Source organism: Epinephelus lanceolatus, chromosome 1 (genome assembly GCF_041903045.1).
Source record: "Epinephelus lanceolatus isolate andai-2023 chromosome 1, ASM4190304v1, whole genome shotgun sequence".
Taxonomy (NCBI): Eukaryota; Metazoa; Chordata; class Actinopteri; order Perciformes; family Serranidae; genus Epinephelus; species Epinephelus lanceolatus.
The window spans coordinates 26,449,294-26,475,918 of NC_135734.1; the positions used below are offsets into that span (position 1 = coordinate 26,449,294).

At 41.8% G+C, this 26,625-nt stretch overlaps 1 protein-coding gene across 3 annotated transcripts in view; it reads right to left on the reverse strand.

Moving 5' to 3' along the window:
• The window catches only part of celsr2 (cadherin, EGF LAG seven-pass G-type receptor 2), a 94,673-nt gene that overhangs the window by 22,151 nt on the left and 45,897 nt on the right, over positions 1–26,625 (reverse strand). For all 3 annotated transcript variants that reach the window (XM_033626540.2, XM_033626539.2, XM_033626541.2), the window contains exons 3-9: positions 22,991–23,213; positions 14,478–14,593; positions 14,268–14,356; positions 5,737–5,894; positions 5,154–5,317; positions 4,733–4,858; positions 252–421 (exon numbers count right to left, since the gene is read on the reverse strand). In XM_033626540.2, coding sequence (XP_033482431.1) covers positions 252–421; positions 4,733–4,858; positions 5,154–5,317; positions 5,737–5,894; positions 14,268–14,356; positions 14,478–14,593; positions 22,991–23,213 — 1,046 coding nt within the window. The remainder of the gene's footprint in view (positions 1–251; positions 422–4,732; positions 4,859–5,153; positions 5,318–5,736; positions 5,895–14,267; positions 14,357–14,477; positions 14,594–22,990; positions 23,214–26,625) is intronic.

Below are 26,625 nucleotides of genomic sequence, written 5' to 3' on the forward strand. Positions count from 1 at the left end.
GCCAACAGGTGGAGCCTCAATCCTAAAATGTTTTATCCTGCTTCCATCAAACATATGAGACATTTTTCCCCTTTTACAGAAGTCAAGTTATGCTCTTCAATAACCTTCAAAATGTTTCTCCTCCAGGATAAACTGACATTACTGTGTGTTGCAACACTTCAAACTGTCTGCAGAGCCAAATAATGTATGAAGGAGACCAGCGTGTAGCCAGGAGCTGTGTTTGTGTGTCTCCACGTTCATGTTGCTCTCACCTGCAGCGTGAGGTTGTGCTGCTGGCCGGAGGAGATGTGCAGCAGAGTAGCACTGGCCTGACGCGTGCGGAACATGAGCTCTACATGCCAGGGGACGGAGGCCGCCGTTGCCGCCATGTTGTTCCACTGCAACAGACTGTTACCCAGGAAACGCTGCGGGCTGGCCATAACTGGAGAAAGAGAGAAGAAGTTGTTAAAAAACTGTGAGGAGAGAGTAAGAATTTGGAAGAAGTGATGAAGATAAGTGAGGAGAGAGTTTCACAGTAGGCAATGAGTCATTACTGTCAACCAGCGAGTCTGTTATGTTCTCTGATCACGTCCAAGTCATTACAGCTACAAAACTCTCACTCAGACGTTCTACTTTAGTGATCTGCCATCTCTTTTTTTGGCTGTCTGAAATCAACAAGGTGCTCACATCAACACCTGCACTGGTTATTTAGAAAGAAAGGATATGAGGACGCTGAGGTAAAGATTTAAATAACATATGATCAAAGTCTTCCTCTGCTCTAAAATGGGTTTTTCCTCCTGTTGGTTGAATGTGATGTTTCAGCTTCACTGTGCAGAATGATGCACGTGCAGAATTTGACACAACAAGACACATTCAGCTGCAGGAGAGGGAACGTTTTTTGTGCTCATTTCAAAGGGTAACTTTTGTATTTTTTTAACCTGGAGGTTATTTCCCATGATTTTGTATCAAAGTCACAAATGGGAGATACAATTTTTGAAACTGGTCTAGTACTGAGAGAGGCTGCTGCAGCTGGCAGCCATAAAATGTGCTGCAATGTAATCTTTGAGGCGATATTGCACTGACAGTGACTGTCCATTAAAAGCACTTTTTATGCCACTAAAGTCTCAGATTGTTGCTTGAAGCATCTGACAAATTTATAAAATGTTCTTCAGCCTTTCGCTGATCTGGTCTGTTTGTTACTGTATCTAATCAAGTCTCGCTTATGGATCTGGGCGGCTGTGACTCAGGAGGAAGATTGGCTCCTCCCATCGACCACATGCTGTGTATCGTTGGGCAGGATACTGAACAAAATTGCATGTGAATGTTTAAAACTGAGTTGCAGGTGGCACCTTATAGTGGGCTCGGTGGCCATGAGCGTGTGTGTGAAGGGATGAATGTGACATGTTGTTTGACAACACTTTGAGTGGTCGAAAGACTGGAGAGATGCTATATAAGTGCAGCTCGATTTACCAAGGAGAGGACTCGTGAGCTGAGTCAAGCCAAAGGTTAAGAAAAATGTTTTATTCTCTGTAGTGTCCTTTACATAATGTTGTCAGACCCCTTTGATAAATCATAAATTAATAAATAAATGAATAGGGTTTCTCTTTAAATCTGAGTTTCAGACGTGATCGTACCAGCAGGATCTATGACATCACAACTCCTCTGGAGGTCAATCATGGTCCAGTGTACACTTCCACACATGAGACACCTCAGGTGCTCTCACACTGAGAATGAACTTTGCAGCAGTTAAACATTTGAACCAGAAAACATTTACATATTCATAGATTCTGAATTTTTCAATGAGGCAGATGGAGTAGATTTTATTTTAAGACTCTTTAAACAAGGGAATTTAACTTTTTTGCAGGGAAAAAAAACATATCAGACATAAATTATTATTCAAAGCGGAATATTTCTGTACGTCTTAAAACGTGTCTGGAGGGGATCTTTAAAAACTCCAGTGTCTACTATGAATCTTTTAATGTAGCAGTGAAATTCCAAATCATTTAAAATGCAGTTTTATTTGCGTGGTTGATGAATCAGAGGGATGTTGTGGTGTTTGTGCACTCGTGCATCGACTCTGAGAAGCATTTCAGCTCTTTGAAACGTGAAAACAAGGTGACAGGAAAGGACGCTGCCTGATGTGGAACACTTTCTGTCTGATCACGGCGTCTCTGTACACAGCGAAGAAAAGCACCTGATCGAAATGATCGATTAGTGATGGCAAATAAACCCAATGCACTCTGGCTGACAGCACTGGCTGGTGAGAGGAGTGAGAGGCACAGAGAGAAACTGCTAAATGTTTCACATTTACACAAAAAGATAAAAAGAAAGTTGGAAATGAATCCAGTAACCAGCCTGATTAACTGTATAGTGAACATTTAGCCACATCTAGTGACCTCCTGTATACATTTATCAATCAGTTTTATTCATCCTATATAATCATATAAGCTACATATTGTGTTTGCTGCTAAGATTGACAATTTTATTGATATAAAATATTTGTTATAATTAAAAAATAACAATAAAAATATTGGAAAAAAAGGGTAAAATCCCAGCGCAACATTAACTAAATTCCTGCAGGAGCTCTTCTTTTTTCTTTCAAAATACTTGTTAATTTTCTGTTGACCCACTAATCAATTGTCATTTCAGCTCTACATCATTCACACGCACATTAATACCCAAACAACTGTATTTTAAAAGGCTCCTCTAATGGTGTTGATGACTGCTCAGGACTGTTGTTGATTATAATATATTCAAGTGATCAGAGCTCATTAAACAACCTTAGGAGATGAGTAACGCGATCACACTGCACCATGTCCCACTTCTACACCCCACCCCACCTTATCCTCACATATGTACTCTGCAACACGCCTGCCCTCATTTAAATATCCGGCTCTGCTTTCTTTTAAATCTGATCTGCATGAAAAAATGCTCACTGAAATAAATCTTTTTCTCCCCTTGTTCTACTTGAAGCTAAAAACAAGAGTTGTGTTGTTTTACAGCGCTCACTCCTCTTCCTGTCTCTTCTCAAATTGCTGTAAACCATAAATCAGCACACATAACAGCTGCAGCGGATCAGGTGGAACAAAGACAGACACTGGAGAACACCGGCACAGAAACATCAGCGAGGTACTTAAAAAGTCAAAAAGCAATTAGACTTAAATGCTTCTACATCATCTGAAACAGAGAAAATTCTACTTCAAGCAGCTTGATTCTCACAACTGATTCTGTCTGTCATAAATCAGACATTAAAACTACTGCAGTATAATCAACAGGCTTTTTATGACTGTGTACGTCTGAAATTAAGTCAGGTGTTCCCAGAAAGCTGCTATAACTGATCTGACACACACCGATAACTCTACTTGTTATTTTTAAATGCAGATGGAGCCGTTTCTGCATTAATGAGTCTCTGATACTGTTTCCATTCATGGGTGCTGAGAGGTGGGTGCTCGGGTTCTGCAGCACCCCCCACTTCACAAAGGGTGAAACAACACAGTTTGTATAGTAATAGTTGGCTTTTTTACCAAAACTAATGTGCTATCTGAACATTTGTTTTAGATTTAAAAGAAAACACGAAAAAAAGTTTATTATGTGCCAATTGAATAAAGTCCTCCAATCTGACATGACATCACGTCAGGTCAAAGTGTAAGGGCTGTGGATGGCCCATGAGTCAGCTCAACTTGGGGAGAGATTTGTGGTAGCAGGAGCTAATCAATGGCACAGACAGGCTGAGACAGACAAGTTTTATGGCAGCTATGGAGCAGACGTCATGCAGACCTAGCCTTATGATTTCCCCAGAGTACGTGAGTGGCTTCAGCAGAGAGATAACCGAATGTCCGAAATCATACAAAATGAAATATAATTATATATAATTATATATAATGAATTTTGGCATGTGCAGTCCAGAGAGAAGTTGGGTCTGAGGCGAGTAGGGCTGCCAGACAGGAGTCACGTTACTTTACAGGGCTGGTACCTGCGGTTATTCCACAGGCTAGTTAATAACATGTCGGGCAGGAAATCCAAAGTGTGGGATCATTTTGAGAAGGAGAGGGACGAACCCAAGGTGATATGTAAACTCATCTTCATTGGTCGACTACAAACATGACGCATCATCTGAAACATGGAAGTAGCTATATGCCCATTAGCCCACAGCGTCATTAAGAGGCAGCTCGCTCAGTGTGTGACGTGCACTTGTAGATAAAATATAGGCCTATATTAATGAAGGTTCATTAGTACAGGTTTGGATTTCTCTGTAATGTAGCACAGTGTTGTTACTGATACTATTCTTTCTCACACCTTCAACTCAAACCATTGTGTTGTCCCGCCCAAAACATATCATTTAATAATCAAATTAATATTGTAAACATGTGGGCAACTAGTCAACTAATGGACCTAAATGACAACTATTGGTCGACTAGGAAAACTCTACAACAACCCTACAGACGAGAGAGCACAGAGTCTTTGGACTAACAGCTGATGGACCCCTGATGTAGCGTAAGTATGTCTGAGCAGTTTCCTGTAGCTCCTGTGTAAGCACATGCACATTTATCCCGTGCAGCACCCCTCAGCAAACATATGCTCCCACACGTATGTTTCCACTCTGCTTTTTTTGACCTGATGGATGACGGCTTCAAACTCGATGACAAGTTGAGTCTCGGGTCACAAAGATGGAGGACAGACTCGGGTCAAACCAGCCTGTCACACAGGTCAGACCTCATCTCACAGCTGACCGGCTCTTTTCCACTTGACTCACCTCTTTCGCAATTTTGCCCTCCAAACCCAAGCGGGCAGTCACAACTGAAGGAGCCCCACAGGTTCACGCAGGTCCCTCCGTTCAGACACGGGTTGTTGTTGCAGAAGTGTCTTTTGGCAGAGCATCCTAGGAGGGTGAGAGAATAAGAGGTTGATTTACTCGTTTGATCTGTCCCACCTCATTATTTCATCAAAGCAGCAAAGAGTCAGAGGGTAATAAACTATTCATAGCAGGTACAACGATCATTTCCCACCGACTCCACTTCCCCGCTGTGCTCATTATAATCATTGTTATTCTCTTTCCTCTGCCAGTCTCTCTCACTCGGCTGGTCCAACAATAAAACTCTGTCTGACTGCAGAGCAGCTTTAAGAGATGAAGTCAAGAATTATCTCTGGATGCCAAACAGCAGGTCAACACGTACCTGGCAGGGTGCCGTTGTTAGCGATGAAGCTGGCCATGTCTATGTGCTGGTTGTCGATGCGCAGGTTCTTCATGCAGCCCACGAACTGCCGGTTGCGAACAGGGAAGTCCTCTGGGAGTTTGGGAACCCCTCCGAGGAGCAGGGGCCCGGTCAGGTCCAGTGATCTGAAAACATGGAACCCGTCAACATTTACGCACTCGCAGTTTTTTGCTCTGCCTTTACATCATCATCACTAATGGGGGGCGCATGAAAAATTAATCACAGAGAGAGTTTTACAGTGTTATTTTTCCCCCTGGAGATGAAAACAGAAAACATCCCAATAAAGGAAAAAAGGCAAAGCTTAGCTAACACCCTGGAGATGTGGAACTTCATCTCAAAACAAGTTTACTCTCTCTGTTAATGAGCCCGCAGCAAAGAAACTAATCAATTAAATTAGTGAAGTCAATACAGGAGTAATGAGGGGAGATGTGAGGCAGAGAACAAAAGGTAATTTATGAAAATTCTTGTTGCAAAAATTAGATTCATCTTCCTTATCCTGATGAAAGAACTGATAATTCTGCAGATGTAACTCCAGCGGACTCACTTTTTAGATCCTGACTGGCTGCCCTGAGCAGAGCAGGTGTAGTTTCCGATCATGTGACCGAATCTGAGGGCCACGGAGGCGTCGCAGTTGTCCACCGTCACCACAACGACCTTCTGGTCCGAGGGGCCCTGCGGCAGCCCGGCCTGATTTAAGATGGGCTGTGGAGCGAGAGACAAACTCATGAATATCAAGATAAATTATAGATCACCTTCTTTGTGTTTGTGTGGAGGCTTCAGTCAAAACAATGAGGATTAAGAATGCATAACGCCTTGTTGCCTCGACTTTGAAAGACATTAGTGTGACACCGTCTCACATCTAAAGACAATGTTAGTTTTTAGTCACACACTTTAAAATTTTGCAAAGACTGGAGATCTTTTAGGGTCGAGGACAACAACTAGATTTCTTTTGCGATCATTTTCCATCCTGCTTTTGGTAGAAAATAATTTGCTGAACTTCCTTCAAGAAATAGGACATATTTTGGTTTTTATTATCAGTACAACATTCACACCCCTTCATCTTGCACACATCCCTGATGGACTAAGGGAAGATGATATCTATCTACTAAAGATCCTGCTGGTAGCAAGTACAGGAGGCAAACTGTTTCAAAAATGAAGATTTCTCACTATAAGAAGTGCTGGTTGTTGGATCAGATACACACTGAATTAAACACTGACCCTTATTCACGCCACCAGTTTCTCCTCCTTTTCCACAAACCAAGACTTGTTCACATTCTTGCTTTTCCCCAGAGTCTACTCCATGTTCACTGTCTACACCCGGGGTGCCAAACTTGCCCACTAACGGGTCCAATCAGTCCCTCTAGATGACTTTGCACACCTTATATTGGTGCACTTGTGAAGGCTGAGTGTCAGGAGCTATTTAAACAGCTATTGAAACAGTGAGTAGATACTTCATGTAAAATACAACCTCAGAGACTTTTCCACTCTGACCAGAATACAGCTCTCTGAAATACCAATGAACACTTTCTGTGGTCAAATTTAAAAAAAAAAAAAAAAACCTGAACATTACCAAAAAAAATCTGTATCAGACGTCTGTCGTAAAACAATATTAGTGGAACCTGTTGCAAAGGCACTGACAAAACTTCAGACTGCAAATGGTTTGTACGGCACGGGTAAACTTCACCTGCTTCCTGAAAAGCTTCTACTTTAGATTTCTGTATGACAACATTATCACAACAGAGTTTTATGACCACCCTATACCAACTGAGGTTAAACTCTCGTGATCATATTTCGACACTGAAAATTTGTCTGCGACCGTGAAATTGCTTGAAAAGTCGTTTGGTGTACTGCAGCATCATGTTTGTTAAGTATTTTTCTTTCCATCCAACTGAGGATCTAATAAAGCAATATATGTTTTTGTGCTTTTAAAAGAATCCATCATAGAATAATATCACATATTTTAAGCAGTTTCATCAGTGTGCTCAGCAGAAACAGTAAAAATAACTTGATTTACATGGACTGAAGGGAAAGCTTATTATCGTCCTATAGTATGAAAATCATTTGAGAATTCACTGAAGGTTTGTCAGCATAAAGATCATAAACAGTGAGAGGAAAAAAAACTGCGGTGCTGCTATTTTTAAGACGCTGAGGTATTTTGGTCACCCAGCATTTATAAATAGGATTCGGAAACAGGTTGTTATGAAAATATGTCATTATTCTGCTTCATTTTATGAAAGGATTAATCCATAAAGCAGTGCTGAAACTCAGCTGGTGCTAAGCTGTACGAAGCTTTATGAGCCAGATTAAAAACTGGAGCTTTGAAACTGGGAAGCAACAATCAAATAAATACTCCTCTTGCATCACGCTCAGTTCAATTCCAGTTCAGCTTCAGATCGCTGTTGTTATGTATTTCAATAATTCATATCATAACAGATAGAGCTAAAAGGCAGCGGCTGGTGAGCGCACACACACACACACACACACACACACACACACACACACACACACACACGGAGGAGATGAGCTTGCTCTCTGCAGGACATCATCCTTGTCGACAAAGGATCGTCTTCATTGTCTGAGAAATCAATGGGGGGAGCAACAAAAGGAGGAGGGGCCTGCGGGGGAGAGAATGATGATCCTGTCAATAAAAGGTTGCGACCTCTTTTCAAACCGGGCCTTTTCTCTGAGGTCACGTAGAGCTCATGTTAACCCTAAGTGTAGGTTCAAGCTGGTGTCGCGGGCTGAGAGAGGAGCAGTGACCGCTCAGCCGCACACGGCCGACTGGGCTGCCTGCAGGCGAGGACGGGCCGCTGAGCTGTCAGCTGGTCAGACAGGATTTAGCAGGAATTAGCTTGTCTCATGTGCAGAGATGACATGAAGAGTTGGCTCAATGCTGATGCCTTAAAAACACACATGAAGTGTTTTTACTTCTATATGGAGGTTAAACTGAAATAGACCCCGCCACTGTCCGCAGGAGCCTCAGGAATTATAATTTCCCCGATAGCTCGCCTGTGCTGTCTGATCTCTTCATTTAAAAGCTCATTAAAAACAACACCCAGCTGGAGACATACCATAGACTGATCTTTAGCAGCTCTATCAGAGGACATTTATTAAGACAAAACAGACTTCATCAAGCAATACAGTAATGACAAATATAATTTTAGCCCAAGGCACTGCTGCAATTAAATTTCTCTCACATGATTTTTTCACCGAGTAGATTAGATTAGATCTCTGCGAGTCTCTAATAATAATATGACTCTGTAACAGAGAGGCTGCGGTCGGTCACATTCCTGCACTCACTTTGTGTCTTGTGGTTACAGTGTGATGAGTCTTAGTGATGTGAATGAGATGAGACCAATAAAAACCCAAAACCACCTGGCTGTCTGCGATCACCACACCTCACCTGACTCACTTTATCATTCATGGTTAAACAGAAATCTCTGTATGTGTGATGTGGATGTAATATTAACACCATCAAAGTGTAAAACAAAGGTAACCAAACAAGCATCTACAGTCATGCTAGCAGCTCTGTGAGGATGTATTTCGGCACAGAGGTTCTTTGACATGAATGCTAACATCCAAATGCTAACTGAGTCCCCAGGAAGTGCGCCAGGATTTGAAGTCAATTTTCATAGTGGCCAAACAGCAGAACAACTCACCTTCGAATTTGTCATGTTCTGCCCAAAAAGACTTTTTCATATACACTTACACTGTGAAAGAGACGTCAGTAAATCAAAGGATACTTTTTTTGAGCATCACAACCCCCACGAAATGACTTGTTTCACTATCAGGATTTAATCCATTTGGTACTATATATTTCGAAAGTCTCACAAGTTGCAAAATTAAACAATTTTTTCTCCATTTAAGTATCCCAGAAAACCTAGGAGGCCCAAAACCACCTGGCGCAGAACTGTGACATAAGAGCTGGAACAGATGAACCTGTCATGGGGAGAGGCGCAACGTGCTGCCAAGGACCGAATACAATGGAGAGAGGTCATTGAAGCTTTATGTCCCATAGGGGATGAAGAGGAGTATAAAAAATATCTCCATTTAAGTTAGCAGAGTGCTAAACTGGAAGTTATCTGCTCGACCCAAGATGGTCTAGCTGCAGCTGCAGACACACACTCTAGCGCGCCTGCAATGATGCGGCAGCAGAGTGAAAGATCTGAGTAATTCTACACATGGAAGTACCAGTTGTAACGAGCTCTCTTTCTACCTCCATGATGCTAACATGTTATGTTTAGCAGGAATAATGTTTATACATCTTAGTTTAGCGTGTTAGCATGCTAACATTTGCTAATCAGCACTAAACACAAAGTACAGCTGAAGATGATGGTAGTTAGTTTTACAGTTGTTTAGTGAAAACCCATATAGGAAACTTAAAGGATTAGCAAAGCTAATACAATTTGCCACTCAGGAAATATGAATGTATGTATAAAAAATATCACGGGAATCCATCTAATAATTGTTGAGATGTTTCACACCAAAAAATCAAAAATATGGACCTTGTGGTGGCGCTATAATAAAAGTCAGAAATCACTGAAGTCAGAAGGATTCAACGTTTGAGAATCACAAATGTCTGCTGCAAATTTTGTGTCAATCCATCCCAATGACCTTGAGATATTTCATAGGATAAGAGAAAACTTAAGCTGCCGGTGGAGAGAGATGAAAAGTGAATGGAGCATCAGAGTCGGTACAAGTCATCCTCTGGGGACCATAAATGTCTGGACAAAATTTTATGGCACCTCATCCAATAGTTGTCGAGATATACAAATAAAACACTTTAAAACTTAAACCACTGAAACATAAAAATCAGTTATGAAAATGTGAAGGTATCTTACAAGTTCTCCCAGAGCTGAGAAAACACAGGACGAGAACTATCAAGATGCTCATGGTTTTTTTATAATTTTGGTGGCCATGAAAAGTAAGGTAGTCAGCTCTCTCCTCAGTTTGCAGTTTAGGTGACTGCACCATGAGGTCGAGAGGAATGATGAAACTCTCCATCCTTGTTTTATAAACAATTTCCAAGATTGATGGAGTCACTTGAAAGCTGTTGAGTCATGCTCAATTGGCTGTCCAGAGCCGTACAAAGATATCAGAAACATTTAACAAGTTTTCTTTCAACAGGCCCTGTTGTCCAGCAATGTTCCCACAGGAAGTCCCAACACTTATTTTCCTGACTGTGGGACTCACTGTTCAACACTGAAATGTTAAGTAGACGGAAACAGACACTGAAGGTGGCTTTCACTTTTCAGTTGATGCTCCAATTTGTTACAAATTTGTTGATGATGAAAAAAGCAAACACGCGGTGTGAACTGCCAAAGGTGAAATCATCCGACATGCTCTTTTCCACGGTTTTCCCTTCGCTGTGAAAGCTCTGAAACAGGCAGCGCTCCAGATTGGACGCTCCTTTCACTGACCTCTGCTGTCATCAGTCACGGCTGTTGACTCTCCAATAATGACTGTCTGTCAGGACGTCTTTCGGCTGCACAAAAACCCCATCCTGTCAGCCCTGATTGGAGCGCACATATTTGCTCAAGACCACATTAAACACTGCTCTCACTCGCCGCTACAGGGGATTATGGGAATATGAGTTCCCTGTCACAGAGGGTGACAGGGGTTGCGCTGGAGGAGCAGGGCAGCAAGCAACACAAATATGGGATCTTAAGATTGACTGGAAAAACCATAGCAACAAGAGGGGTTGGCCCTGAAGCGCAGCGTCCCCGTTCAAAGCCCGAGTCAATACTTCTCTCGGCTTTTCTTTACCCTCCTTTCGCTCCTCTCCTGCTCCGCTTTTCTGTCCTCGCTGGAGAACAGAGAGAGGGGCACCTTCCCCGGGGCCGCATCATTCACTGCCCATGGTCCCAAAGGAAGCAGAGCCAAACACAAAGGCAGCGGTCATTGCCATTCTCCACAGTCCCCCACCATCCTGAAAGCCACATTTCAATCTAAAATGCCCCCTCCCCGCCTCACCCTGCCCCACCCCCTGCGGACAGGGACGGGTCAGAGTGGGCCACTATGAGACACCTCCAGAGGGAGGAGCCATGTTTCTACCTCAGCGACTCACAGGATGTGAAACATGAGAGCAGGACGGAGAGGATTAGTTCAGCTAGAAGCTGGGGGCCGGACCCCGGACACTTCTGGGATATTCACTACTTAAAGTATGCCATGTATTCACAATTATTCACATATGTAATAAGTGTCCTGGTTACACTATGATACGAGCACAAACATACTTAATATGATATAATGAATAATTCATGAGGCGCTAATGCAAGATATATTCCTGTTGCTCACCATTAAGACATGACCCAGTTACTGTGAGCTTCTGTCATTAGTTAATGGGAAACGTCAGTATTTTTCAACCTGTTATCCTGTGTTTTTGTGTCTGAGTGACTAATGGAGACAATTTTTCAAACTGGTCCTGTATTGAGAGAGAGCTACAGTCACAGCTGAAAAACAGGCCGCAATAACTCTGACAGGCTGAGATTGTTATTATAAGTGTCTTAAAACATTATGGAAAAGAGTCTACAGAGGAATTAAATGTTTGTCTTTTGCTGGTCTGTTTGTTATCGTGGACAAGTTTCTTGCTAAAGGACGAAGTCTCGTTCTGAAATTTCACGAGAAGTAACTTTTTGTTGTGTTGTAATACAGAAAGCGTAGCTTGGTGTAATCTAAAGCAGTGGTTCCAAACTGGTCCAGCCACAAGGTCCAGATTTGTCCTTTGCTATTAGTTCAAGGTCCACAAACTTTAATATATTCAATTCCATACTTGCATTTGGCCATGTTGTTGAGCTACTTTGCCATCTCTGTTAAGAACTGTCAGGTATTCACTCACTCTACAGTAGGAAACAGTACTTCAAAATAAAAGCTTGTGCCGGAAATTCAGTGTACAGTGTGTTTTTTACAAACTTGACACGTTCGTGAGTCACTTGTGGTCCATTCAGAATGGACCTGTGACCCAGTTTGGAACCACTGACCTAAAAGATTTTTAATGTCATGGCTGAACATTTAGCTGGTTTTGACAGTGTGGAAAAGTTTTAATTTCAGAACTTAACTGGTTACACACACTCACAAAAAGACCGGATCAGTGAAAGGAGAACAGCAACGTTTCATTTGTCAGTAGGGTCCTCTCTGTAATGTTGTCAGACACAAACACTTTTAATGGACGTAAATTGAGGGTCCACAATCGCCTGTAGGGAATTGTCGCCTCTCTCAAAACAGGACCAATTTTAAAAATTGCTGTCTCCATTAGTCACTTAGACACAAAAACATGGGAAAACAGGGTCCAGGTTGAAAAATACCAACATTTCCCATTAATGCTTAATGGATCATCAATTAATGAAAGTTAGCTTCATGCATTAACTTATGTGCCACCAAATCATCTGGAATCCAGTGACATAGAAAGAAAGTGGTATTTTAGACGCAGATCCAGTCGCCGATGCCAACGTCTAAAGTTTGTACTTGTACTGTACATGGAAGCGTCACATTAACAGAATCATGTCCTCTTCAAACATGGAGCACACTTACAGATGTAAAGCGACCAGGTCAGTAAAACAACAAAAGCCTCAGAGACTCCAGCGTGATTAATGAGACTATAATGTCTGCTTGGCAGAGACAAAACTAGTTTTCATCCAAAAGTCGACAAGATTTCCCCCTTCATCACTTCTTCTGGCTACAATCTGACACGGCCGTGTTATCATAGTCACTGAATAGAAAATGTGAGCAGCGGGGGTGTTGCCTGGCAACATCTTTATGATGCAAAGTGACTTCCTCAATAGACTAAAATGTGACATCCTGTGTGTTGGTCCTGGGTGGGAAAGTTACTGAGCGAGCAGAGACAACAGCTCCATACATTCCTCTACCGATTGAGTTGTTGTGGCGTTCTTACCCAGAAATGTATTAGTCAAAACATATTTAGCCCAATCTGAGCATGTCTGGAAAACATCGCCTTCCCACTCTCTGGCTTTCATTCATTCACCCCCCTCACCCTCCCTCCTCTCTCTTGTCTGTCCCTCCGTCAGTGTCTAGTTGGCACGTTGGCTCTCTTCCAGATCATCAGCCTGTCAGCAGCGATTCTTTAGTCTGACAGAGCAGCAGCTCTAAAGAGGCACTACAACAAACGTACACAACTACAGTTAGTCTCTACAGTTGTCCTAAAGACAAAGCTTTTTATAGAGAAAGCATGTCAGGTAATACAGCAGCCTTCAGTGCAATAAAACTGTCTGCTGTCAAACCTGTGACCTGATTTCACTCTGAATATTTTCAGTAACTACGTCTGGTATTTTACTGCCACACCTGATGAGGGGCGCCGCAGAAGACAGAGTTAACCAAAGGTATGTCAGCTGTTGTGTAACAATTAAAAGAAGGAAATGGAAACGATAATCATAACATAGTGAAGTTTTACCATGACCACCCTAGTTTGAAGGAATAGTCTGACATTTTAGGAAATTCATGCAGAGTCAGACACGACTGATACGACTCTCATGACTATACGGCAAATATGAAGCTAAAACCTGCAATCCAGTTAGCTTAGCTTAGCATAAAGACTGGAGACAAGGGGAGACAACTAGCCTTGTTCTGTCCATGGAGAACAAAATGAGCAAATAACCCCAAACAAAAAAGATATTAATCATAGAGTTTTACTGGTGCTTGTAGGTGGATTTCGTTATCATCAAATGGAGCCAAGATAACAGTTAATATGATATATTTTAAATACAGATATGACACTGATGTCAATCTTATCACCTAACTCTCTACAAGATGGTGCATTTGTGTATTTCCCAAAATGTCACACTATTTCTTTAAAACAGCAAAGTTAAGAGTTCTCACTGGTTATATTTTTATTTACTTAGAAAGCAGAAGAATAACAAGCAAGCAAATGTTTTGGATAATGCCCTCATCAGTGTGCAAACCCCAAACTGACATTTATACTTGATATTTGTCTGCACTGTGAAGAAAAATACAACAAATGAAAAATCTAATGCCTTCAGTCTAAACCTAATCATTAACCGGGCTCTGCAAACACATGCTGCTCGAGGAGAGGTTTTTCTGTTAATTCATTGTGGATCATACCTTGTTGTAGTAGTGGACCTCCACCACGTGCCACTGGCCGTCACTGACTCCTCCCAGGATATACGGGGAAACTGTAGTTTTGGTCTCACCTGGAAAACAATGAGAGATGTGAATGACTGCAACAATCTCAGGACAAAAATGGTACGAAACCAGGAGAAATACTCACAGTAAATAGTAATGATAAAACAAATAAACTAGTAAGCGTTGTACCTGCAGAGAAGGTGAGCTGTATCTGCTCATTGATGACTTCCATGGCGATGAAGTCATGTTTCTCATTGAAGCGGCCATTGTAGAGTAAAAGACCATTGGACTCTTTGGTAGCAAATCTGAGGAAAGAGCCACATTTCAGCTTCATTATGTTTGTCATTACCCAATCTCTGGTCTGTGTAGTCAAAGTCTGGTGTAGCTTGCTCCTCTGGGCCACACGTAGTGTTGGGACCATGAGAGACACAGCAACAAGCTACATGTAATTTTCAGTGGAAGCTAGTGACATGAAGCTACAAAGTGACACTCAACACTTGTTGCTGTGTGATGGGCAACACACACTAACAATCAAAGCTGATCTGGTCTCAATTTTCTTCAGCACTCAAATGAAGAAGTGAAGTGTTGACCAGTCATAAGTTTTTGTTTCTAGATGTGGAATGACGAGTTAGCTGATGCTATGCTAGCTTTCTGTGCATTGTTGTGCAGATGAGGTTGCAATGGGGCGGCAAAATGTGACATCGATTAAAAGCATAGATTTTTTTTTGACCAAATAAGAAACTTTAGATGATGTTAAGTCAAGGTGCACTGTTGCAAGTGGCACACACGCACTGCCCATGATGATGTACCTATATCAATGAGCAATCATTGAGCAATGCCTGAGTGGCACCTCGACTCCACAACGTAGCTGGCCATGCTGTAGCAAGATTACTGAATTGTTGCTGATGAACCAGGGCACTGTAATTTATTTTACCTCAATCCTAAATACACTGCTGCTGTAAATACTCACTAGATGACCAAATGTGTATCAATCCGCGGTGCAAAACAGTCTCCAACAAATCCCCAACCATTTAGTCCCGTGTGATTAACATCTGCAAAAAATGACAGTGCCCTGCTGCTTTTGGAAAAAAATTTTTTTTTTTTTCCAATGACATCTCCAGTGGAAACGAATGAGTGCCACCGACAGGATAGAGAAGTACTGAGAGGAGAAACACATCATTGGATTTTGGTCTGTCCATTGGATTTGATGACATTAAGAAACTATAACATAAAAGCAGCCTTTAAACATAAGGATACCAAATAACATGTGTAATGAAGTGTCTCATGGAGAGCATTTACTGTCAGCAATGCTCCACGTTAACAGACAAAAGACAAGAGACAAGAAAGAGGGCAGTAGTCTCGTTTGACCCATTTAAAAATATCCATACTATCCCCTCACATTCACTTTGCCTCCCTTTCACACTGGAGCACTACAGTAATGCAGTGTGACGTGCAACTGACTGTCCTGAAGACGAGCTGAGGATTTAACAATGCAGAGGTTTGTCAGAGATCACTGAACAGATAATGAGGTTAATCATGAACACAAGGCCGAGTCAGAGGGAAAACAGTCCTATTTGCAGCGCAGACACAGTGAAGGAATACAGAATCTGCGTGCCGTGAATAGATATCACAGAGCCACATTAAATGACACACTACAACACAGAGATAGAAAACTAGGGCAATGTCAAAGCAGCACGGTTGGGGAACGCATTACTGCAAGTAAAGAAGAAGAAGCACACAGGAAGACAGTTTGGAGTAACGTCAGCTTCAAAACCTCTCATGGAGGAGAACACAGACAGCTGCCAGTGCTGTAACCACAGCCTCAGTTTCACATTTCTGTTCGCATCTTGATGGTGAAACCAGATCGCCCAGGGCCGCCGCGTTGCATGATCCTCGCATATTAATGCACATTCAGATACATCTGCGCACATGGTTCAAACTCGGGGGGACCAGAGAGCCGACGGAGCTTCACTCTCGATTTGGGATCAAAGTGTGTATGTGGTGTAGGACATGGTTTAAAAATATCACACTTTACCTGTCAGCTGTGGTCTGTGGTCGTAAATCTGATCCAGTGGAAATGGGTCACTGGGATGTGTGGAAGTGTGTTATAACAAAAAAAATCTGCACTAACTATAGGGTTTATTCATTATCCATCCCACAGGGGACACAACAATGAGTCTCCTGCGCACATCTGCCAGCCGAGAGGCATGTGTGGCTTACTGGCGTCTGTGTTTTCTGGTCATTTACTCCACTAACATGCAGCTTCACTTTCCTCAAAAGGACTAATTAATTATTATTTCCAAAAGGTGAATCCCAGATGGGCTCTGAAACACTGCAAACCACAAAGTTAGTGTGATTATCTTCTTTCTCTGAGCTGCAGATTCTGCCTGAGCTCATATTTTTCCAAGCTGAAGTATGTCAGTCACACAGCCAAATATCCATACATGCCCTCAGACAACATGAGCAGCCGCCCACCCCCCTCTCTTTCAGACTTGAGGGTTTGCGGGTATACTGTGCATGATGCTGTTTGTGCAGCATTCTTCAGCTGCAGAGGAGCCAGGGGGCACGGCACCGCTGACCTGCTTACTGAGGAAAACGATAATCACGACCTCAGAGGAAAGCTCCAGCTGATAGTAACAGCAGAGACAGAGCAGTCCGATGGCGTCTATATATCCAGTAAAGAACACATAACGTCAACTGGAGTTATAATCCAGAGTCTATTACTCCACAGTAGGGCTCTCAGTCTTTGATGGATCGATTTAAAAGGCGTCTCCACATTGCCCCCCTGAGCCCTCTGAACTATGAGAGTAATCAGCCGGAGCTAAATACTGACTCAACTGGCATCACTGCGTGTCACATTAGGCACCCATCAGTAAAAATAACAACCAGTCTGCCCTTATGTGGGGAACTGTGTCACGCAACGCTAACATGCTGCATTTCATACGATGTGTGCAGTGAAGAGGGGAAAGAGAAGAGTCCCTTATTGATTTTACAGCGTGAAACACAGATACAAAAATCTGTGTTAGATCATATAATGGATCAGCCACTGGAGAAGAAGGAGAAGAGCCTTATTGACCTGATACTTTAGAAAAATAACTGTTACTGTAGCTCTAAGGATGGCAGTCAGGTGGATTCACCACTTTGGTCCAGACTGAAATATCTCAGTTAATTTTCTTCAGTCATGTTCCTCAGAGGATGAATTATACTGACTTATGGTGATCCCCTGACTTTTCCTTTAACATTTTTTTTTCAGTAGAAGGTCCTGACAAATCTTGTCTGGATTTCCATGTTTGTTCCTCTGCGTGTCCCCTGAGTTTTCCACTAGTGCCACAAAAAGTGTGTTTTCTATCCACCTGTTTTTCGGCACATTTCCAACTTGAAAAAACAAAAAAAAATAAACTGGAAATTCAAAATACTGTCAAAACAGGGTGTCTACAGGTATCATCATCATGTTTTGCCCCTTTTAAGCATTGCAGGTAAGTAGTATATATGTGATTTGTAACATGGTTTGCATGTTCTCCCCGTGTCAGCGTGGTTTTTCTCTGGGTACTCCGCTTTCCTCCCACAGTCCAAAGACATGCAGGTTAGATTAGTTGGTGAAACTAAATTGCCCGTAGGTGTGAATGGTTGTCTGTCTCTGTGTGTCAGCCCTGTGATAGTCTGGCGACCTGTCCAAGGTGTACCCTGCCTCTCGCCCAGTGTCAGCTGGCATAGGCTCCAGCCCCCCCGCAACCCCTAACAGGATAAGCGGTTACAGAAAATGAATGACTGAATGAATGAGACCATTGACTTTTTAAGGACCTGCAGACACCCTGCAAGAAGTTTTTGCACTTGACTGAGGTGAAAAAGGTGATTCATCAATAAAATCATATTCTGCAGTGGAAACAGACTTCAATAATAAACCATGACAAACATGAAGCATGTGACTCCAACAGTTCTGTGAGGTCCGATGAGGAGATCGTAACTTGTTTCACATGAAAACATAAAACAAATATTTTATGTCACATTTTCAAAATCTTTTGCCATCGTTTGAGGATTTACACTCTGGATTGCGCCATTTTGCTGTGCTCTCTCATTTTGAAGTGGTTTAATGGCACCTGACTGAAGAATTACTGTCAGCAGCTATTAATCTTGTTAATCTGCCTCATTCCTTATATTTGCATAGCAGCGATGGATGGATACATGAATAAATAAATTTGTATTTTTGTATGCCAATTTTCAAAAAATTTGCTTAAAAGACGTGCTACACTTGGATGGAAACTTGACAAACAGGATTAACGTTTGTGATTTTGAAATGTTTTGAAAAATACTGGGTGGACTGCCATAAAAATGAACATTCATGTTCCCCATGGTTGGAATTGTTAAGCTCGATTCATTGCGTGTGTTTCTGTGTAACTGTTTTTTTCTTATCTTTTCTTATTAGTTAACTCTAATAACTCTGGCGATTCCTTAACTTTCCTTTAGTGTCATTATCAGGTCACAGTTTTAATTTGGTCAATGTGTTGCTTTATAACCAATTTCCTGAAACATTCCCATCATCCTCAGCTGTACTTTGTGTTTGGTGCCAGTTATGTTGCTAACATGCTAAACTAAGATTGCATTTTACCTGCTAAACATCAACGTGTTAGCATTTTTACTGTAAGCTTGTTAGCATACTGATCAAATCATTACTATGTCTTCATAAAGCCTCACAGACATGTCAGCGAGGCTGTAGATTCTTAGTTTAGAGTTAAACCATGACTTCAGCATCAGTTCAGACACAGAGAATATTAGAGATATGATGATGAGATGAAGTTTCAATTTTGGTTTAGCTGATCCCAAAACACTCTGTACCCTTTTCTGAAATCTCACCCTTAATTACGGAGCTCTACAGTCAGAGCTGTGATAGAAACAGATCTAAAAGCTCTAGCTCTTTCTGGGAGAACCCGATCAGTGCGGGCTCAGGTAACAGAGCAACGTGTTGACCTCACCTGCCTCAGGCTCTCAGTATCGGCACCTTTTACACTGCAGTTACTTCACAGCTTCTGTGACCTGCCAGTGAAATGTAGACCACTTTACAAACTGGTTTGAGCAGTTCTCCATCAAAAAGACTGTCATCTGAACCTCGCTTAAAGAAGGGCCGAGTCCATAAAGCTCACAAGGGGGATATTATTTCTACCAGCAGCCATTGTGAGCATCAGCCCCTGCCAAGCCTGTCTAAGGTGACGAGTATCACAATGAGTACAGCAAAATGGCAGGACACATTCCCTGTGATACCATCCGAGAGGTGATACTTGTTGTCACTTGTTGTGACAGATATCAAACACAACGGATGGCTTTTATTGTTGATTACATTTCATCACATGGAGGATTCATGCTGATCAGAGGTCCCGCTGTCTTTGCATGTGTTCAGTGTTCACAGCTCATCTGCTCATTTCCAAAGCACCTCCCCCTCCACAAACCACCAACAAATGATCAACCACAGGGATTAAAAGTTTCAGCTTCAATTTCCCGACCTTCTACACCTGCATCGTAATAACTGATTCTGACACACGTTGGATGGATGAAAGAAAAACACTCAGCTATGGGAAATTACCCCCACAACGATGTCTATAATTATGTTGAGACGCACTGCTGGAAGGTGAAATAAAAACAGAAATGAGACCTAAAACTGAAATAAAACTGCTTACTCTTAAAACTAACGTAATAAAAATTACATGAGGCATTTGCAGGTTTTTCTTTTTGTGCAGTGTAGGAAAAAGAAGAAACCTTGGTCTCAGATCTTTGCTATTTTTACTAAATTGTGGCATGAGATAGCACCTCCAGCTCTCAGAGAAAGTGCCAGCGATAGCAGTGACAACGCTGTTTGCATGTCTCATGACATAAATCCTTCAGAGCAAAGTCCTGAAAATAGTCTTCTCAGTCTGCAAGTGTTGTTCTTGTAATATAAAATCAAGTGGTCCCTGTCTAGTCCCCCTGTACGGCAGTCAAAGGACGTTTGATATTTTGGGAAATAAACGTGATCACTTTCTTGCCAAAATTAGTGGAAAAGATTGACACTATTCTAATGTCTGTTTTCTTCTCGTGAAAATATGAAGCTAGTGCCAGCTGGTTAGCTTAGCTTAGCATAAACACTGCAAACGGGGGGGGGGGGGGGGGGAGGGGGATATTTTGGCTTCATTATTTTACAGTGTGTTGAGGTGGAGATGTGTCATTGAGTTACATTCTTTGTGCTCAGGTAAGATAAATTAATCGGCTGCTGGCTCCCTGTGAATACAGGCATCAGAGTGGTGTCAATGATTTTTTTAAGTTTCTGATGTATTATGTGATGCAAAACGCACTGTTTAATTTAGCTTTTTTGGGGGGTTTGCCTGTATGAATTTAAGGTCTAAAGATAAAAGCGTTGTAACGTTTTGAGGCCTCTGAGACAAATGCGTGCTTTGAAGCTATTAGATAAAACTGCATGTAAAATTGTACCTAAAAATTACCACAGGGACACAGAGTCAAGCCGAAAAATAAAAACTAAAGTAAGACTAAAATAATTAACATCTGGGGAGAAATGACACAAAGGAACGACACTAAAAACCTAACCTGAAGCTGACATAAAAGTCTGCGTGAAATGAAAAATACATTTTCCCAGAGTTAATCCTGTGTCCCTGCGTTCATTGATCATTTATCTCTTATATGCCAAATATGTCAAAAAATCTGTGTCAGAGTGGTTTAGATCAAACTCCCTGTCTTTTCTCTTTCTGTAAAAAGGTTTCAAACGTTTGATGACTCATCCTGCACTCAGGGACGTTTGCAAAAGTTCATCCAATCAAATGAGACACTGGAAGACAAGCTGTCTACACCGGTCATCTAAAACAACACTTCACCGTTTGTGGCTTGTATTAGCTGCCAGAGCAATATGGAGAGAGATAGGAGGGGAAGTGTGTGTTTGGATATCAGTGGACAAAAACTTTGCTTTTACTTCAAGGACAAGGTGGTGGAGGTTTAATTCATTCATCACTCTCTCGTCCTCCCCCTGACCGAGCAGCGAGGGAGGTGTGTGTGTGTGTGTGTGTGTGTGTGTGTGGAGCCAACAGTCAGCAGCCAACTCCACTCTGTATCATGCTAAACTCTGCCTGTCCACGTTTTAATGGTCCAATCAAATGCAAAGAATTTGATTTAATTCCCTCTTGTAACTGTACACCGGTCAAATATTCTGTTTCACTGGGGAATTTGTCACAGTAAGGAAAATAAAGACGTTCTAACCTCAGTTTCATGGGGACTATACAAGGGAAGTGAGTACAATACAATACGACGTAATGCGATGCCCTAAGAAACGATATGATACGATACGATACACTACGATGTGATGCGATGCGATGCCCTAAGATACAATACAGTACGATATGATGTGATGTTATATGGTACGATACGATATGATACGATGTGATGCGATGCCCTAAGATACGATACAGTACGATATGATGCGATGTTATATGGTACGATACGATATGATACGATGTGATGCGATGCCCTAAGATACGATACGGTACGATATGATACGATGCTATGTGATGCGATGTGCTACGAAACAATACCATATGATACAGTGCGGTATGGTGCAGTATGGTGCGGTGCGATACAATATGATACAATATGATACAAGACAATACGATATGATACAATGCGATACAACACCATACGATACGCTATGCTACACTACGTTACAATATTATTGAGATAGTTTATCCACAACACAATAATATTGCGATTTCAAACATTTGCGATATGCTGCATATTGCAATAACACATACTGTGATATGCTGCAATTTATTACTTTTTTTTTTTACAGTAAATTATGTCCCTACATGTTAACATCTGTTTTTACCTAACAAGACGAAGTTTTAAAGATAAAGTTTCTCACTTCAATTATTTTTATTCCCTTAAAATATTTCTAGTGAACTGAAAAATTACTTGATTTCATTATTCTAGGAGGTTACCAAAAATTTAATTTGTATTTGTAATAATAATTCATATAATAAAATAATTGATACTTGGCATCTGTGTATTGAAACAACATTTCCACACAGAATATCAAGATAGTATTCTGTATTGATTTTCCCCCTATCAAAGTCAGCTTTAACAACATTGCAGTAACAATGTTGCGTATATACATAATGACTGCACACTCATCCATAGGCGGCCTCTCTCTCAAGTTTCACCTTGGGGAGGGAGACTGCACTGAAATAGGCCAGCCGCTGACTCACAGCTCAAAGTGACCAGTGACACTGACTGTAATAAGATCAGACTCACTCTTGGCTGTAGGATTAACATCCTCATGTTATGCAAGTCTCCTCTCCCAAAACACAGCTCCTTCAGCTCACCTTCTGTCCAGCTCTTACCTCACTGTACAGTGTGCGCACCTCTGATGTGCAGCGTGTTGTTACAGTGGTTCTGTATTTATAGCACAGGAACTATTATCTGATACCAGAGTGGCTCTACAGGAGATCGCTGTTGTTCACTGAGCCCATTATTGCTATTAAACACCATTACGGTTACATAAATGTGAGGACGGGGGAGCACACTTTAGTGGAGGGGATAGCTGGAGAGCGAATGCAGAAGTAGGATGTGGGGGTGGATGAGGAGTGAATCACAGATTACTGAACGGCGATGGAGGAACAGCGCAGGTGATCCAGGTGAGCTGCAGCTTGTAGCTGGGAGGCGGAGGTGCTTACGTGAGAGAGAGGGTGAAGTGGAAGCGCTGGCGGAGGCCCTTGAAGGTCAGGAAGGAGTGCGGGGGGAAGTTACGTGTGGTCATCTCGCAGAAGGGCTTCTCGTAGCCACCCGGTGGACACTCGCACTTGAACCCACCGACCAGTAGGTTGACACAGGAGCCGCCATTCTTGCAGACTCCCGGAGCACAGCGGCCTGAGCGGGATGACAGCTCGCAGCGCTCTCCTGGACACATAGAGAGAGGATGGAGAAGGTGGAGAAAATGAGGATTAATATTGTCTGTGACAAGCAGCATCACCTCGGGGGCTCCACACTGCTATTTGTTTCTTTTCTGTCGCTGCAGCTGCCCTCAGTGTGCTGTTATAGAGGTGTAACATTATCCACCCAAAATATACAGCTCCACTGTTTCAAACACACAGGATGAAAAATAAATGATGTCACTGTTAACTAAGTGTATCAGAGGAAAAACTGACTCAAGAGTCAGAATTATGAAGAGTTTTCTCCTCGGCAGTGTCTGCAGTTTCAATGTTTTTCTCTCTTCTGTGTCACACCCAGCGTGACTCCCCCGCCTCCCCCTCCTCCCTCTGGGAATATGGTTGCAGTTTGTGCTACATTCATATTCAGGGAGACAACTTGATGTCTCAAAGCAGTGAGCTGGAAGTCTTTATGCATTCAGACTCTGAAGCCATCACATGAAATTACTGTAGTTTCTGCAGACTGTGGCGGCTCATGATGATTACTTTCAGCTCCTTCACACCTTACAGACATTTGATGAGTTCATTTTTAAATCACAATGTCAAACAGAAATAAGTAGCTGTGTGTCCTGCTGATCAAACACTGCAATTTACAGAGCGTCTCTTCCAAAGTTAATCTACTGTGACGCTTTTCATTATAAAGACCTGTCCAATCCTTCTTAAATACCAGCCGAAGGTTAGGTATGGGTCACAACAACACAGTCTGATCACAACTTGTTAAATACAGCTGCTTTGTCAGTGGACATACACGTCAAAATATAGTGCGCTAAATACCTTCCTGTGTCTGTTTTGGACATTTATGTACGTCAATTTACACTCATTAGATAAATTGTCTTTTCAAAACAGACTTCAGTTTTCACAGGAAATGTACAGTTTCTGTTCTTAACATTCATAGTCTCTGTCAAAACTAACTTACACCATAGGTAAAAGACTTTGTTTTAAGGTTGATTTCCTTAGGTTTTGCAAACAAAAGCACACAGTAAGGTTCAGAAAAAAACATAATGGTTTGGCTTAAAATTACACAGTATCTTAACAGCGACCTCCTGGGTGAAAGTCCGGAGTTTGTTTGACCCATTCACCACCCCTCTTGACTTTGTCACTCTTTATATTATGGCAGCTGCTTGCGACATTACAAACATCCACCCTGACCAGTGAGTATCATACGGCCACAAGGGATGCCTCTCTGCATTCATGTCTGATGCTGACGTCCAGTGATATAGTGACTGTATTTGACGACTTGGGTTGTTGCCTGCTGCCTCTAAAACTGACTCGACTGGTGCGCATCATGCTGCTGTAAAAGGTGACTCTGTGCATCAGTGTCTGGTCCCAAGGTCACTGATTAAGCGGCAGAATTTGACGAGTTGGTAGTGAGAATGGGCTGGTCATAAACAGGGCTGTGACTAACAACTATTTACGTACTTAATTAATCTGGCAATTATTTTACCAGTAAATCTATTTATCATGTTATACTGGAGCACACGGACTCAAGGCAACAAACTTTATTAAAAGACCAAGATGCTCCATCAGTCACCATCAGTCACTCAACCCTGATGAAGACATTTCTGGCATCAAATGTTAGTCCGTTAATAAAGTTTGTTGCCGCTAGCAGATCTCTGAGGTCTCTCCTAATACAAGATTGCCCTACTCTGAGAGCACCAGACAGGCCTGCCATGCCTTATGAGGCAGCTGAAGCGTGCGGAACCTCTTCCTCCTTCTAAATCAATTCATCATTTGCTCCAAAAAATGTCAGAAAATAGTAAAAAAAAAAAGTCCAAAACCAACAATATTCAGTTCAATATCACATAAGAGAAAAAGCAAATGCACAACTATGAAGCTGAAACAAGAGAGAACTCCTGCTTGAGAAACGACTTAAGACATTAATCAATTATCAGCACAGTTGCAGAATAACTCTTGATCAGATAATCATTCCAGCTTGAGTCATCAACTAAAATAATACAGATGCATTGCCTATTTGTAATGCTAACATTTGTATACCAACACTGACATCTGTTAACCCCGGCTGAATACCTTTGGGGTTTAGACTGTTGGTTGTAAAAAACAAAACATTTGAAGATCAGTTTCTGATCTGTCTCACTCTGCTGTTCATCTCAAAGCTGTGATTGACTCAAACAATGAGACTGTGTGCCTGTGCGGGGCCTTCACCCTCCTCGGCCCTGCACTCCGGCTCACATGTGCCGTTTGTCTGGACTGGGAGGCTGCAGCAGTTGCTCAGACGAGACCGCACGCTCCCATGCGTGAGCTGGAATTTGTGTCAAAGCCTCTCAGTCAGCAGTGTGGAAGACTTCCGCTGTGTACTACAGCACTGTAACACTCACACTCTTACACACACATACATGCACACTCACACAAGCACAGCCCACATCTTCATCCAACACCACTGATACACAGGCCTTTTATTTACTCTTTGACTATTAATCACTCTATTCACAGTCCGCTGAAAGCAAGTTTCTTTGTTTTATCACTGTTGATGGGGTCTATTCAGTCAGAGTCAAGTCAACAGATGCTGGATGAGGCGTTAAAGTTGCCAATAATAGTGACAATGAGCATTTTTTTGAGTTATAGAAATAATTTTGGACCACCGACCCTAAAGAAACCTCATTCAGAAGACAGCAATTAAACTTTTAGCTGCAGTTTGCAACAAAGCAACACGAATTTTAAGTATTTTAATAAGTATTTTAGATTGTTACTTCATGTTTAGAAATGATTTTAAAAAGCTTAAAACTTTGGGGAGCTGCTTAGATCTTCAAAGGAATACTTCACCCACAAAGTGACCATTTGCATATCAATAACACACCATGTGATAATGTTGAATTCATAAAGAAAACTTTGTTTTTCTCGCATACCTCCACAATGAGCAAAGAATCCAAAGAAGATGAACATTTTTCATCAATTAAACCAACCAGGGTCAACATTTAACTTTCACACCAGTATAATCCAAGTCTCATTTATCCAGTCGTACACGCAGTACTTCTTATGCATCTTCACTAAAATGTTATATTTAAAACACTTTCGCCTACCAGTAGTGTGCCCTGAGTGTGCCCAGGCACGTGCATACATATGAGCCTGTTTTGAATTGGAATGTTTTAGTGTAAATGCATGTGTTTGGGAATTACTGAGTATACAACTGTAAATATGACTTGGATCATACTGGTGTAAGAGTCTGTAAACAGATGTTTTGATATAGTTTCGCTGTTGTTTAACACAGACCTCGTTAAATTCAATTTATCAAGAATTTTCTCTGTTTTTTGATTCTTAGTTCACATGGAGGCATGTGAGAAAAACGTTTCTTCATGAATCTGACGAACAGACATTGAGTAACTGATAGATAAATGGTCATTTGGAAGGTGAAGTATTCATAAGGA